Source organism: Colias croceus, chromosome Z (assembly GCF_905220415.1).
Source record: "Colias croceus chromosome Z, ilColCroc2.1".
Classification (NCBI taxonomy): domain Eukaryota; kingdom Metazoa; phylum Arthropoda; class Insecta; order Lepidoptera; family Pieridae; genus Colias; species Colias croceus.
Window position 1 is genome coordinate 8,166,437 of NC_059568.1, and position 16,165 is coordinate 8,182,601.

Below are 16,165 nucleotides of genomic sequence, written 5' to 3' on the forward strand. Positions count from 1 at the left end.
TAAACTCACATTTCGTTTTAAAACATGGCTAGCGGAATAAATTAGCGTGTAAAAAATATATTATGTGTGTATAATTCATATATTTACATAAAGTGTTTTGCTTGGTGCTTTTAAAACATGGTTTCTGAGTGGTTTCTGACATGTGTTTCTGACCGACTATGTACACAAGGCTCAATAATCTATTTTTAGTCACGTGACCTGTCTCCAAACCCAACCACAGACAATTTGTCTCTTTCTATCCACGCCCGGTGGTGGCGGCGCATGCCTTCATTTAGAATTTTATAAATTTAGAAGGATAAATAGCAAAAAATGGATACCCGTAAACTAACCGAAATTTTGAGTGCTACAATCGACCCCAATCAGAGGCAGCAAGCTGAAGAACAACTAGCTCAGGTAACTTAGATCTATCACCCACATGTTCTACAAATTACAACACTGCAAATTTGTAATGCTCCGGATCACCCATATTTTACAATTGATATAAGTACTTTCGTACTGTTCCAATTGATTCATCCTCTCGGGATTGATCAAATTTAAATGCATTGAACGGATGAATTGTTAGCAATTATTATAACCTAGAAATTTCTAGACTTCTCAACTTCTATAGACGATCGCTAAAAATTTGTACTACCCACTAATCTTATATAAGAAATGTGCCTGATTTTGTAATATTGATTAGCTTAACGGTCATTGTGCCTTGAATAACAACATCTTACAATAACAACACAATGCTGGGGAACTATTTGGATGATAATCAATACTAATTTACAATTTTTGAGGCAACAGAATTAAAACAAATTTAAACTATTCAAACTTTCTGTGAACTCTGTTTCTTTATCAAATCATTTTATCTTTTATTATTCAAACACACTTCCTTATTGATGTATAAAATTATAAATACATAGTAATTAAATGGAAGTTGTTAAGTTAATGAAACTGTATGCTCTAATCTCACTAAAAATCAAATAACATGTTGATATCTACAAAAATGTTACTTTACCTATATTTCTATCAGTAACATTATAAAATTTTAAAGGTTCTGTAGAGAATCTTAATTTTATCTCTAATTCATGCAAATAAGTTAATTTTATTTAAATGGTGTTTCTGATTCAATTCAAATATGAGAGTTATACAATACATGCACTTTTTTAGTGTTATGTAGTTATACAAAACAGTGTATGTAGAATAGGGGTACTAATTATTATATATACTATTTAGTAGTTATAGTTCACCAAAAAAAGGAATACATTACATTCACATTTTATTTTATTTCTTGTTACAGATACACAAAATAATTGGTTTTGCACCATCTCTGTTACAAGTTGTTATGTTAAATGAAGTTTCAAAGCCTATTCGACAATCTGGGGTAGTCTATTTGAAGAACATGATCACATCAGGATGGCAAGAAAAAGAGGCAGAAGAAGGGGAGCCAGTACCTTTCAGTATACATGAACAGGATCGTGCTATGATAAGGGACATAATTGTAGATGCAATTGTCCAAGCACCAGACCTAATAAGGGTCCAGCTCTGCGTTTGTCTCAAAACTATAATCAAACATGACTTCCCAGCTAGATGGACACAAATTGTTGACAAAATACACATATACCTACAAAATCCTGAACCCAACAATTGGATGGGTGCATTGTTGTGCCTCTATCAGTTAATAAAGAACTTTGAATACCATGTAACTGACAAGAGAGCACCACTCAATGAAGCGATGAACCTGTTGCTGCCAATGATGTACAACATCATTGTGAATCTCCAGCCCGACCAGTCCATGGAATCTGTGCTCATTCAGAAGCAAATACTCAAGTGCTTCCATTGCCTCGTAAAGGTGATTATAATCTTATTATTGTTTTATATCATGTGAATGTAAAATCTAAAAGAAAAATTTATTTCCGTAGTACATTTTACCATTGGATTTAATAACAAGGGAAATCTTCACAAAATGGATGGAAGTCCTCAGATCTGTAATGGAAAGGCCTGTCCCAGATCACACATTGCAAGTGGATGAAGATGAAAGGATGGAACTACCGTGGTGGAAGTGTAAGAAGTGGGCAGTGCATACACTATACCGATTATTTGAAAGGTATTCAAAATTATTATAAACTTTCATATTTTACCTTTGTATTTTCTACATGCAACCTAAAATGAGCTTTATTGTTTAGGTATGGAAGCCCAGTAAATGCCAGAGAAGAATATGTTGAGTTTGCTGATTGGTACTTGACAACATTTACTGGCGGTATTTTGGAGGTTCTATTGAGGGTGCTGGACAACTATAGGAACAAAATATATGTCTCGCCTCGAGTGCTGCAACAAACTATTAGTTATATTGATCAGTGGTAAGTTTAGAAGTAATTTCTATGACACATGATGTACAGAAGCTTAGAGATAATTAATCATGTTCATTTTGTTTTTAGCGTTAGTCATGCTTATGCCTGGAAGTTATTGAAACCACACATGTTTGCTATCATTCAAGATGTGCTGTTCCAACTTATGTCATATTCAGAGGCAGATGAAGAATTGTGGTTTAATGATCCATATGAATATATCAGAATTAAGTTTGGTAAGTTGAAAATAATTACATAAATAAAGCTTAATAATGTGTATTTCTATAAAAAAAAAATTGTATTATATATTTTTTTTTCTATTTCAGATATATTTGAAGATTTCATATCTCCAGTAACTGCTGCACAAACATTATTGATATCATGTTGCAAAAAACGGAAAGACATGCTGGAAAGAACAATGCATTTCTGTATGCAAGTCCTCACTGGTCAAGGAGCGGAATATGGCCCTAGACAGCGGGATGGTGCTTTACACATGGTGGGAACTCTAAATGATATTCTCATTAAGAAGAAATTCTATAAAGAAGAGATTGACTCTCTTTTGAGCCAATATGTTTTTCCTGAGTTTCACAGTCAATTTGGATACATGAGAGCACGAGCCTGCTGGGTCCTTCATTCCTTTGCCAGTGTTCACTTCAAGAATGAGGCCCTTCTTGCAGAGGCAGTACGACTTTCTGTCCATGCTCTTTTAAATGACACAGATCTACCTGTTAAAGTTGAAGCTGCGATTGCCATACAAATGCTTCTGACATCACAAGAAAAGGTCCACAAAATGTTGGAGCCTCAAGTTAAACCAGTGACTTCGGAACTATTGAAAGTCATCCGTGAGACAGAAAATGACAATATAGCCAATGTACTGCAAAAGATTGTACCAGTATACACTGAGCAATTGATGCCAATGGCATTTGAAATTACAGACCATTTGGCTACAACTTTCAGCAAAGTGATAGAGACTGACTGTGGAACAGACGAAAAAGCAATCACCGCTATGGGTCTGCTTAACACCATGGAGACTGTTCTCAACGTAATGGAGGACAATCCCGAAATTTTGGCACAACTTGAAAAAACGGTTTTACGGGTAGTGGGCCACATTTTACATCACAACATTATTGGTTAGTATAATTTGTTTATTGTTACTTTCACTTCATTTACTTTTTATAATGTTTAAAGAGGTGTTATTGTAAAAAATTATATAATTTTAGAATACTATGAGGAAGCAATGACTTTGCTTTGTACTCTGACGTCAAAGACCATATCAGAAGACATGTGGAAGGTACTGGAGATGCTATACCAGGTGTTTGAAAAAGAGGGCTTTGATTATTTCACTGACATGATGCCTGTTCTCCATAACTACATCACTGTTGACACAAATGCTTTCCTATCAAATGAGAATCACATTTTGGCTATGTTTAATATGGTGAAAGCTGTAAGTATATTTCTTATTACCAATAAATATAATCTTTCTGTTGCAATGCAATTTCATTATTTATTGTGTTTTCTTTATTACAATCAATTATGACTATGTTTTATTGTTCACTCTTTCTTTGAATTATATATTGTTCAATAAATTCTTAGTACCTATATTTGTCTTTGTACATGTCGTGGCCATATCGTAGATTTGCTCATTTCATGATATGATCGATCATTTCGTGAAATGGTCGCATTTCATGAAATGGTCGAATGTCTATTGGCCACATCATGATGTGGTTTGAGCAGATCAATGATAAGAAATCGTTTCTCGATATGGCCAACTAAACGCGCGGTTTTTTCATGAAATGATCAAAATTATTTGATCATATCGTAAAATAGTTACATTAATTATTGTTAGAGGCGCTGCAAGCGCTGTGTTTATGTGATAAGATGGCGGCCGCTGGCGAAAATTTAATTATTCGCAGTTTAAAACTTCATAGTTCGTTTTATTAAAATATGAAGAAAGTCATAGCAAATAATTTACGACGAAGAGTTTCGAGTACCTACTATGGAAAATGCGGATATCTTATTTTGAGGAAAAAATGCGTCTAAAATCCTTTACATATATATTCTATGTTATTATAATTGGGGGGGCAAGTATCTCGCCTCGCGGCGGTGTTTTAAACAACTCCGGCTGAGTGGCCAGACGGCCGGAGCCTAGGGCGATTGAGTGAGAAACCTGCGGACTATCCGAGCGTTGTCCAGCAGGACTGCCCGCTGTATCCCCACTGTCATATTATTATTGTTCCTTTTTAAAAAGCGATTCGCTTCTGGCACTCACCGGCCGCTACCGCGGCACGCTCGGTTTGCTCGCTCGGCTCGTGCGTTCTTTATTAAAGTCTAACCTAACCTAAATGTTTTCTATTGCAAAAACCATTCGCTTCTGGCATTCGCCGGCCACTGCCGCGGCCGTGGCACTAACTTAAATGACAATAAACAAGTTCTAAAAATACATATTCAGAATTTTTTAATGTTTTACAGACTTTTTATATTATTTTATACGATCTGGCCAAATGTGGATGACCATATCGTGAAACGTTGACGATTTAACGATCTGATCAAACCATGTTTGCCATTTCATGAAATGCGACCATATCATGAAATGAGCAAATCTACGATATGGCCACGACATACATACAAAATAAAGATTATATTTTGTTCATAAACTTTACCGTACAACTATTTATAGTATTAATAGTCTCTATTGAGCAATAGACAATAGAGTGCCTTCTCTATTTGCTTTGTAATGGCCACTTGCGATCTAAGAACACAAATTTTGCTATATCTAACTTTATATGTACATATTTGCTAAATATTTTAAATGTGCCACATGCATTTGCAATGGTATGCAGCGAATTGACAATTAATTATAAATGTAGAAATTGAGCAAAATCCCTTTACATATTTAAGAAGTTGATAATTATGTATAAATTATATATAACTTAATCGATAAATGTTGTGCAATGCCATGGTATTTCTATATTTTGTTTTGCTTATGTTTATTTTTTTGAAAAACTATCTAAGTTAAGCACAAACTGCTAATGTTTTAGAAAAATTACAAAAAATTTTTTTAATATGAGAACTAGATATTTAATTAACTTTATTTTATCCAGGTATTGAACTCAGATGCAGAAGATGAGTCTGAGGTGTATGCTGCAAAGCTACTAGAGGTGATGGTGCTCCAGTGTTCTGGAAAAATTGACAACTGTCTACCCTCATTTGTGGAACTTGTACTGAACAGACTTACAAGGAAAGTCAAGACTTCAGAATTGAGAACTATGTTATTACAGGTTAATATTTTTCTTCCCTTTCATTTAGAAACCTACATATTTATTTTGGTACATATTGTGTATAAGGTTTCCAGTTATTTAGCTATTTAGATTTACTAAAGGAAAATATAGACGTAAATGTAACCATTACTTATAAAATAATATTTTTATTGCAGGTTCTAATAGCCATACTTTATTGTAATCCTCACTTGCTGTTCAACATATTAATGAAATTACAAGAATCAGTACCCAATGCATCCATTACACAACACTTCATCAAGCAGTGGATTCATGACACTGATTGCTTTATGGGGTAAATATGCACATCATTTATTTTATATAAATCTGTATTTTAGCTTGTTAGTTTTTTTTATTCAAGGTTTTTGATGATATGTTTTAAAAATTGTTTTTATTTTTTTATTTTAGATTACATGACAGGAAACTGTCAGTACTAGGCATTTGCACACTGCTGGAAATGGGACCTCAGAGACCAGCCTTAGATGAGGTTCTTCCAAAGATATTACCATCATGCTTGGTGCTCTTTGATGGATTGAAGCGGGCTTACGAAGCAAGGGCTGAAGCTGATGATGACTCCTCATCAGACGAGGATGATGATGACGATGATGAAGGTTAGTGAGAGATTTAAAAAGATGTGGCAATGTCTTGAAATTGTAGCATTATCATGTTTGTATAATTTATATTAATATTTATTACTAACTAGCTGCTCCGCGCGGTTTCACCCCCGTGGCTCCACTCCTGTTGGTCGTAGCGTGATGATATATAGCTTATAGCCTTCCTTGATAAATGACCTATCTAACACCGAAAGAATTTTTCAAATCGGACCAGTAGTTCCCGAGATTAGCGCGTTCAAACAAACAAACAAACTCTTTAGCTTTATAATATTAGTATAGATAAATACCTAATATAATTTACAAATCAAATTTAGTCTGTTTGTTTATTTTTATTAAAATTTACAATTTAATATAGTCTGTTTATTAATTACATAATAATTATATAATTTACAGAAGTACTTTCGACTGACGATGATGACTTCGATCAAATGAATAATGAATATTTAGAAAACTTGGCACGCATCACAGCTCAGAAGAGTGCCGCCCAAGACATTACAATAACCACCAAGATTGAGTTTGAGAGTGATGATGAAGTGAGTGTTAGTATCTCATGCTAACAATTCATTAACATTAGTCTGCTAAAGCTTTATCAGTTCCCGCTTTTAGATTTTGTCATCTGTTGAATATGTTGTTGTTGAATCATAGATAGAATTGCAGTTGTTCATTTCCGCTAAAAGTTTATGAATAATATTCGTACCTGTAATCAAAAATTATATATATCAGTTCCAAAATAACCGTATAACATCATTAATTGTGTGTGTCAGTAGGTTAGAGAAACTTAATCCTAATATGCAAAATCGAAGCCTTTGCTCAAATATTGCTCAATGTTTTTATTCAAAGATTAATTTTTAATTATTTAATTAATACAATAAATATATTCTAATTTATACAGGATGATGATGATTATGAACAAGATGAAACTGCAATTGAATGCTACACCACAGTCCTTGACGACAAGGACTGCCCAGTTGATGAATACATCAAATTCAAGAATGCACTGTCTGGTAAGTTGTATATTAACAAATATACATACAATAATTGTAGGATCAAGTACTTCAATTATAATTCATATATTTAAATCATACATTAAATAATTTTGCATCAGACTGGTAATTGGTAGTGAAACAGTAAACATTGTAATCTATACTAATATTATAAAGAGGAATCTATACTAATATTATAAAGAGGAAAGGTTTGTATGTATGGTTTTCACGAATAAAGTACTGAACCGATTATAATGAAATTTAGCACACATACAGAGGGTAACTTGGTTTAACACATAGGATAGGTTTTATCCCGGAAATCCCACGGGAACTATGCGGGTATTCCTTTTAAAACGCGGGCGAAAAGCTAGTAGATCATATAGCCATGTATGGCAAATTTTAATCTTAAATGCCTCTAAATGGTAATCTTAAACATAATTAATTATTGTGACTAAACATGAAACTCACCATAGAGCCACAAAGAGAAGCTACATCCAATTTTACTACATTAATACTTTCCCAATACACTTTACAATATACACAATTGGTAAAATTACTGTCTTTTTATATGACGTGTGTTTTGTGTGTTGTTTGTGTTCCATATATAAATAAACTAGATTTCCGACCGAACTAGATATCCAAGTTACCCTCTATATGTGTGCTAAATTTCATTGTAATCGGTTCAGTAGTTTTTACGTGAAAGAGTAACAAACATCCATACATCCATACTTACAAACTTTCGCCTTTATAATATAATATTAAGATATTAAGATAATGCGAAACGAATGTGTAGGCCTGTCAACGAGCGAGCCAGCGCTGTACCACGCGCTCACGAGCGTGCTCGACGAGGAGCAACAGAAGCAGCTCAACGCTGTGTTCGTGCTGGCCGACCAGCGCAAGGCGCAGCAGGACAGCAAACGCATTGAACAGAGCGGAGGTCAGTGTCGCCCGCATGAGTAGTTAAATAGTACATACAGATTGTAAACTAGCCGTCTGGCTGCGCTAGAGATACATCACTACATAGTATAAAATAAAGTCGCTTTCTCTGTCCCTTTGTATGCTTAAATCTTTAAAACTACGCAATGGATTTTGATGCATTTAATAGATAGAGTGATTCAAGAGGAAGGTTTTAGTATATAATTTATTAGGTTTTAGACAAAGCGAGCGAAGCCGCGGGCGGTAAGCTAGTAATATATAGTCAACAGCTGTGTATGCTATTTTGTGCAGACTTAATTACACCTTAGGTAAACTATTTGTTTTTATGCATAAACTATAAGTTGCAAGCTGAATTATGTATTATTTGAACTAAGTTTTCCTAGGATTTAAGTAGCAAACTAAATCAATATATATTATATACATATAATACCTAGCTTTTATCACTAATAAAAACAGTATGATGTATGATCTATAATCAGTAAGATATAATTTTAAACTGTCAAAATGTTGTATCAAATTATCCGAAATATTTCTAACGTTTGTATTTTTATTGTTACAGGCTACTCTTTCACGGTACCAGCACAAGTACCTACAACTTTCAAATTCGGATCATAAATGGTTAGATAAAAGACTAAATTGACTAATTTTTATCACATTACATTTACATTTCTTTATATACGTTCTTTCAGCTCGAATTGCGAAACATTATAAATGTTGTTACTCTGTGCGAACTATTTATTTTACTATTTATTTGATGTGTTTAGTAGTGATGTAACGAATATTCGCATTCGCATTCGCATTCGCATTCGCCAATATTCGCATATTTTTCGATATTCGCATTCGCATTCGTATCCGCAAAAAACGATGCGAATATTAAGCGAATGTATTTACCAAACAAAAAGGAAATTATTATAATATGGTTGCATATGAAATGATAACACAACTGATAAGATTTATAATTTATATATTTTTATTTAACCATTATACTTGAATTTAAAAAAATATTATGGAACAGTCTTGGTAAGCAACTAAATTAGAAACACTTTCTCTTTTGTTCTTGTTAGTCTAATTAAAATATTAACAAAATCACAACTTAACTCCACCACAGAAAAAATAATGAATGTCCATGCCTTACATACATTTTGAAAAAAATCTAATTCTAAATTCAAGTATCTTTTGTGAAAACAGAACTTCAGAGATCCAATCAAATCTAAGTATAATATTAATTTATAACCTTTTTGGCTTTAATTATATATTTTTCCATCCCACTATAATCTATATATTTTCTAAGAATTAAATATGATAATGAAATATAAACTTAAAAAACCAAATAATGAATACTTGACTATTTGTAAATAAACTTTTCACAAAAAAAAAAAAATTATTTCTATTTAAAACAAAAGTAAAGTTCTAATATTCATAATGTTAACATTTGGTTTCAATTGCACATTTTTTCACTAATTTTCTTTTTCTATGAATTAAAAATAATGAAATATAAACTACTCTTTACTCATGTTTTTATAACATGGCTGACACGAAGTGTCAAACATTTTGCGCGCGCTTTATTTGAAATATAACATTCGCATTCGCATTCGCATTCGCGAATGTGAAAAATCCAACATTCGTTACATCACTAGTGTTTAGTTCCTGAATTAATATGATGTATAATTTTTACCCAAACAACCGTGGTCGCTGATAACAATAAGGGCAAGGAACTTAAGATGCTTGGATTGCGACGCCTATCATTTTCGCTGATAACAATTAAGTCGAGTCCGTCCCCCCCCCCCCCCGACACACACACACACATCACCCTGTGACATTCTCTCCCCCCTGATCATTGCTTTAATAGCGGATATTGAATTATAACAGAGGAATAATGAGTAGTCTAATACCTCAGGTATTGCAGAAGAATATTTTCATTCATGTTACTAGTTATTTATAATTAACGATCATTGTAATATTACATTACATACGCCGACAAAAGAAGATTTTGAATTTATATCGTCTATGATCTGATGGCAGAAATTGAGAATACCGTGTCAGTGGCGACTACAAGTGTAATTATATCAGCGTGTATTTGCAATGATTCCAATGTATCAATATTACCATTATCGATAAAATGTAAAACATGTCATCAGAAATGCATGCAAACAAATTGACTATCTTCGTTATCAATGTTTAGTATTACTTGCACATTGAATTTTTATTTCATCTGCAATTTTATCTATAAATTTGTCTTTATTAGATTTACATTCCATCCTTGAATGTCGTCAATTAAATATTTAATTTGCATTGCAGGATGATGAAATTGATATATATATATATGTTACAGTCAAAACCCTGAACCAGTCAATAACGTTATTGACCGGTAAAATCAGTTAATAAGGATATTGACTAAGGGCGTCGGTTAATATCCTTATTAACCGATTTTATCTGATTAAACCAGTTAATAACGTTATTGACTAAGGGCATCGGTCAATATCCTTATTAACTGATTTTAAGTCGAGACATCTAGTCAATATAGGTTTTAACCGACGTGCCCAGTCAAAACTCATAAAAAGTTAAGGACGTTAGTGAAATTATGCTAGAAAATCATTTAAAAAGGTTCATAAAACTTTTTAAAGTGCAATATTTAAGACTTTCATATTTTATTAATTAATTCGGGGTATTGTTTGTAAATTGCAACCGCGCGAGAATACGTGCCCCAAAATATTTTTGAAGATGGCAATTGTGTTTTAATAACAACTAGGTTTCCGCCCGCAGCTTCGCCCGCGCAGTCAAAGAAAAACAGCATAGTTCCCGTTCCCGTGGGATTTCCGGGATTGCGTTAGTTTCTGATTTGATGGAGTGACCTGCAGGTTTACTTCGAAGACTGCTACTGGATCTAATAGACGAGTAGAGCTAGGTGTGCCGAGTTTGGGCTCCTTTTGTTAGTTATGTTGAGACCTTATCTTACCTTCAGACTTGATGGAGTGACCTGCAGGTGTACTTCGAAGACTGCTACTGGAACTAATAGACGAGTAGAGCTAGGTGTGCCGAGTTTGGGCTCGTTTTGTTAGTTATGTCGAGACCTTACCTCCGGACTTGATGGAATGACCTGCAGGTGTACTTCGAAGACTGCTACTGGAACTATTATACGAGTAGAGCTAGGTGTGCCGAGTTTGGGCTCGTTTTGTTAGTTATGTTGAGATCTTACCTCCGGACTTGATGGAGTGACCTGCAGGTGTACTTCGAAGACTACTACTGGAACTAATAGACGAGTAGAGCTAGGTGTGCCGAGTTTGGGCTTGTTTTGTTAGTTACGTTGATACCTTACCTCCTGACTTGATGGAATGACCTGCAGGTGTACTTCGAAGACTGCTACTGGAACTAATAGACGAGTAGAGCTATGTGTGCCGAGTTTGGGCTCGTTTTGTTAGTTACACCTGCAGGTCACTCCATCAAGTCCGGAGGTAAGATCTCAACATAACTAACAAAACGAGCCCAAACTCGGCACACCTAGCTCTACTCGTATAATAGTTCTAGTAGCAGTCTTCGAAGTACACCTGCAGGTCATTCCATCAAGTCCGGAGGTAAGGTCTCGACATAACTAACAAAACGAGCCCAAACTCGGCACACCTAGCTCTACTCGTCTATTAGTTCCAGTAGCAGTCTTCGAAGTACACCTGCAGGTCACTCCATCAAGTCTGAAGGTAAGATAAGGTCTCAACATAACTAACAAAAGGAGCCCAAACTCGGCACACCTAGCTCTACTCGTCTATTAGATCCAGTAGCAGTCTTCGAAGTAAACCTGCAGGTCACTCCATCAAATCAGAAACTAACGCAATCCCGGAAATCCCACGGGAACGGGAACTATGCTGTTTTTCTTTGACTGCGCGGGCGAAGCTGCGGGCGGAAACCTAGTTGTTAATTGTTATTAAAACACAATTGCCATCTTCAAAAATATTTTGGGGCACGTATTCTCGCGCGGTTGCAATTTACAAACAATACCCCGAAGTAATTAATAAAATATAAAACTCTTAAATATTGCACTTTAAAAAGTTTTATGAACCTTTTTAAATGATTTTCTAGTATAATTTCACTAACGTCTTTAACTTTTTATGAGTTTTGAATGGGGACGTCGGTTAAAACCTATATTGACTAGATGTCTCGACTTAAAATCAGTTAATAAGGATATTGACCGATGCCCTTAGTCAATAACGTTATTAACTGGTTTAATCAGATAAAATCAGTTAATAAGGATATTAACCGACGCCCTTAGTCAATATCCTTATTAACTGATTTTACCGGTCAATAACGTTATTGACTGGTTCAGGGTTTTGACTGTAACATATATATATATATATATATTGTGTATATTTGGTGATACTGAATGACATTTTTCCATGTTAATAAGTCACACTAATCATGTTTTTTAAAGATGCATGCAATCTACGTGATTCGTATTTTTATAGTTAATTGTAATTAAATGTTAATTGTTGATGGTAGAATTATACTGATGCAAGTTAATTATTCAAATGAATATAATATTATATATTATATAGATATTTTTTGTACAGGTGTTGAAAAATATGAAATATTTTACACCTGAATATGCACTTTAAAAATATTAACATTGTTAGTTAGTTCATTCCATATCCCTGTGACTCTTCGTCGTGACGTACTTTACAATAAGTATAAATTCGTAACTTCTGAAAGACAAAACTTGACTCTGCATGTTTCTACCATCTTGTTCTAGGAATTGTTGTATTGATAAGATTCCCATTCTTAAATTTATTTTATTATCATGAAATCACAAAAAAAGAAGGCCTGATTTGCATTTATTTATTATAAAACACATTTAACTCATGATATTGTTTACTTTGGATGTTATTTCTCTTTAATTATTAAAACAGTGTCTTCATAAATCCCAATGTTAATGTGTTAAGATGTTTTTTTGTCCAGAGATTGGGCTCTAGAGTTATATGTAAAAATTGATGTTAATAATCTTAGATAAAAACAAAAAAGGAAGATACGGCACTCGCTATAGCCGCCCGTGGTCGGTCCAACGCGACGGACCGGCCTTGTGACGTTAAAACATCAAGTTGTTTGCATGTGCTGCGTGTCATTGTAAAACGATTTTATTAGATAAAAAATGCCTTCCTGTGCATTTAATAAGTGCACAAATTACTCAAGACGTAAAACAAGACATGGAATCACTTTTAATGCGTAAGAGACACTAAAAAAGACTAAAAGTATATTTTTAAAGAAAATTCTTGTGAATTTTATATACGTTCCGACATAATGGTGTGATTGGGAAAAAATGTTTTTTTCCCAACGACAAAATGTGAAAGTCTAAATAGCTTGTGGTTGTTCGAAATGGATGTGATCTTGACTATCCAGTCATATGTATCCACATACAGTACATAGTAGAGTATGTTCAATCAATTTTAAACCTGACGATTTGTATATCTAAGAAGAAACGATTAACGTGAATAAAAAAGAAGCTGTATCTTATTTTCGGGTATTTACAAAGTTAAAATAAAATTCAATATTTTTAAATTACTAGCTGTGGTACCCGGCTTCGCTCAGGGTGTTGATATGAGATAATACTTTTTTATAAGTAAATCACATTTTTTATTTTGTCATTGTGGGGTATTATATTATATAATATGCAATCAATCAATACAAATATAAAATGTCTAAATAATAAAATGGCATAATAGTCCCTTGACGGCCTTTTAGGAAAATAATTTAAATATAAGAAGTTTTCGTAACCCATACGATGATTATGGTTATTAAATAATGAAAATCTTGTACTGTGTAATAAACACAGTCCAAGATTTCGGTTTTGCGGTTCTCTCACTTGCACTGTTGCGGGTCATCATCGTTCTGTCTTTGTCGTTACGTGTGTGAATTCGTATGTACCTTCCTATGAAGTGGGCGCGGACACGCGCTGGCCCATCTTTTAGTTGACAATTGAAAGAACGTACCGTATCTTCCTCTTTTTGTTTTAATCTAAGTTTATAATTAAGTAAAATTCTATCATTAGTACATAATCGTAACTAAATTGATATATATGTGTACATCTTGGTAGATATACGATGTTTGTTAAGGGGTTTCAGATATTAATGAAACCCATTTGCAGGCTTTTAATGTTGTTGTAAAATAAATTATCAAATTAAAAGTAACTACACTCAATATATGTACTAGCATTAACCAATGGCTACTTTTATTAGCCATTGTATTAAAAAAAATTGATTGTATTATTTTATTTATCTTCATTACGAAAGAGCTAAAATTAATGGATGTTATTAGTTTGATAACGATTTGTAATTAAACTGAATGGTACTTTATTACTTTATGCCTTTTTTTTTTATTTTTTTAAAGGTGTTTCTCAATGTTAGCCAGAAGGGCTTCTACATTTTAACGCGGACGCGGGGGTGAACTGAAGGTTCACCCTGGTAGCGACATGCACAAGGGCGTCCCCCCTTGACGGGGACCACGAACCTCGGCTTGAGCTGTCGCTTGAGTGGAGGAGGCCAGAAGGGCCCTAATCGGACGGCTTTATGCCTATTTTAACATTTTTTCAAATCAAAGGGTCAACTCACACCAAAAGAGCGGCGAAGCGCGGCGAAGCGGAGCGCAGTTTCCGTGTCATATGAATTTTAACTTTATTTTCATTACTATAATACTTATTATCGCATGAGAAGCTCGAACGAGTCGCGCGGATGCCCGCGGCGCCGCTGGAATTCCGTGGAATTCCATTAACGGAGCCGTGCGACTGCGCGAGAAGTCGCGGGAATTCCCGAGAATGTTCGAGCATTCGCGAGTGGCCGCTGGCAATATCACGCCCCTCGCGCCCCCTCCCTGCACGCGTCTGTGCGCGCGAGCATTCGAACTGCGCAAAGAGCGACCCGTGAACTCGATGCGATGAATCGAACATTCTCGGGAATTCCCGCGACTTCTCGCGCAGTCGCACGGCTCCGTTTAATGGAATTCCAGCGGCGCCGCGGGCATCCGCGCGACTCGTTCGAGCTTCTCATGCGATAATAAGTATTATAGTAATGAAAATAAAGTTAAAATTCATATGACACGGAAACTGCGCTCCGCTTCGCCGCGCTTCGCCGCTCTTTTGGTGTGAGTTGACCCTAAAACAACTCATTTTGTACACCATGACGATTTTCTATATTGTTTTCTTTGAGCGTTAGTAACATTTGAGCGTTAGTACATTTTCATCAAAGCAACCGATAGACTCTACGGTGCAGTATGTAAATCAACCATTACCGATCATGACATTGTCATAGGTCAAGTAGTAAATACAAAGCAACCACAAAAACTACCTCGATGGCGTACGAAAACCGACACAGACGCTCTCATCACATCACTAAAAAATACCGATTGGAAGGAAACTACACAAGTTAATAATGCATCTTCCTCATTTTACAAAATATTAACGAACACCATAGAAAAACACTCGGTTAAAATAAAAGTTAGTCGCAGACGCACAAATTTAAAGCCGTGGATCACCCCGGGATTAATTCGATGTATAACCCATCGTGACAAACTACATAAAGACACAAAACTACACCCTAATGACCTTACACGCCAACTTATATACAAGAGATATAGAAACTTCTGCAATAAAATACTTCGAAATGTCAAAATACAATACAATAGCACACTAATAGAACAAAACAAATCTAACCCTAAATTATTATGGAAAACCATTAAAAATATAAGTCAAACCAGTACTCACTCCAACCCTCCGGTGGAATTACTTCAAATTAATAATGATATAAATAGATCTCTCTACAACTGTAATAAATATTTTACTTCGGTTGGAAAAACTTTATCTGATCAGATCCTAAATAAACTTAATACATCTCATGAAGATTTAATAAATTCCTACAAATCAGATAACTCAGCACCGCAATCCCTTTTTCTCTCCCCCACCGATGAATCAGAGGTACACAAAGTAATAATGAGCTTGAATAACGATAACTCCCCCGGATTAGATAATCTCACAGTCCGAACGATAAAAGCCA

The 16,165-nt window shown here is 34.6% G+C and overlaps 1 protein-coding gene across 2 annotated transcripts; it reads left to right on the top strand.

The window, feature by feature from the left end:
• The first annotated feature begins 246 nt into the window (after nt 1–246).
• LOC123705248 (importin-7) lies at nt 247–10,322 on the top strand. 2 transcript variants are annotated; one of them, XM_045653949.1, is made up of 14 exons: nt 247–393; nt 1,283–1,834; nt 1,905–2,089; nt 2,169–2,342; nt 2,421–2,566; nt 2,657–3,460; nt 3,551–3,774; nt 5,432–5,608; nt 5,764–5,900; nt 6,014–6,216; nt 6,613–6,758; nt 7,112–7,223; nt 7,996–8,139; nt 8,698–10,322. In XM_045653949.1, the coding sequence occupies exons 1-14, from the start codon at nt 310–312 to the stop codon at nt 8,751–8,753; spliced, it is 3,144 nt and encodes a 1,047-aa protein (XP_045509905.1). In that variant the 5' UTR covers nt 247–309; the 3' UTR covers nt 8,754–10,322. The 2 variants fall into 2 exon arrangements, with proteins under 2 accessions (XP_045509905.1, XP_045509906.1); XM_045653950.1 differs by having other exon boundaries at nt 6,613–6,752.
• Nucleotides 10,323–16,165: the final 5,843 nt, after the last annotated feature.

Coding starts and splice junctions, on each gene's coding strand:
- LOC123705248 (XM_045653949.1), top strand. CDS start 310: ATGGATACCCGTAAACTAACCGAAATTTTGAGTGCTACAATCGACCCC. Junction 394..1,282: donor CTGAAGAACAACTAGCTCAG/GTAACTTAGATC, acceptor TTCTTGTTACAG/ATACACAAAATAATTGGTTT. Junction 1,835..1,904: donor GCTTCCATTGCCTCGTAAAG/GTGATTATAATC, acceptor TTATTTCCGTAG/TACATTTTACCATTGGATTT.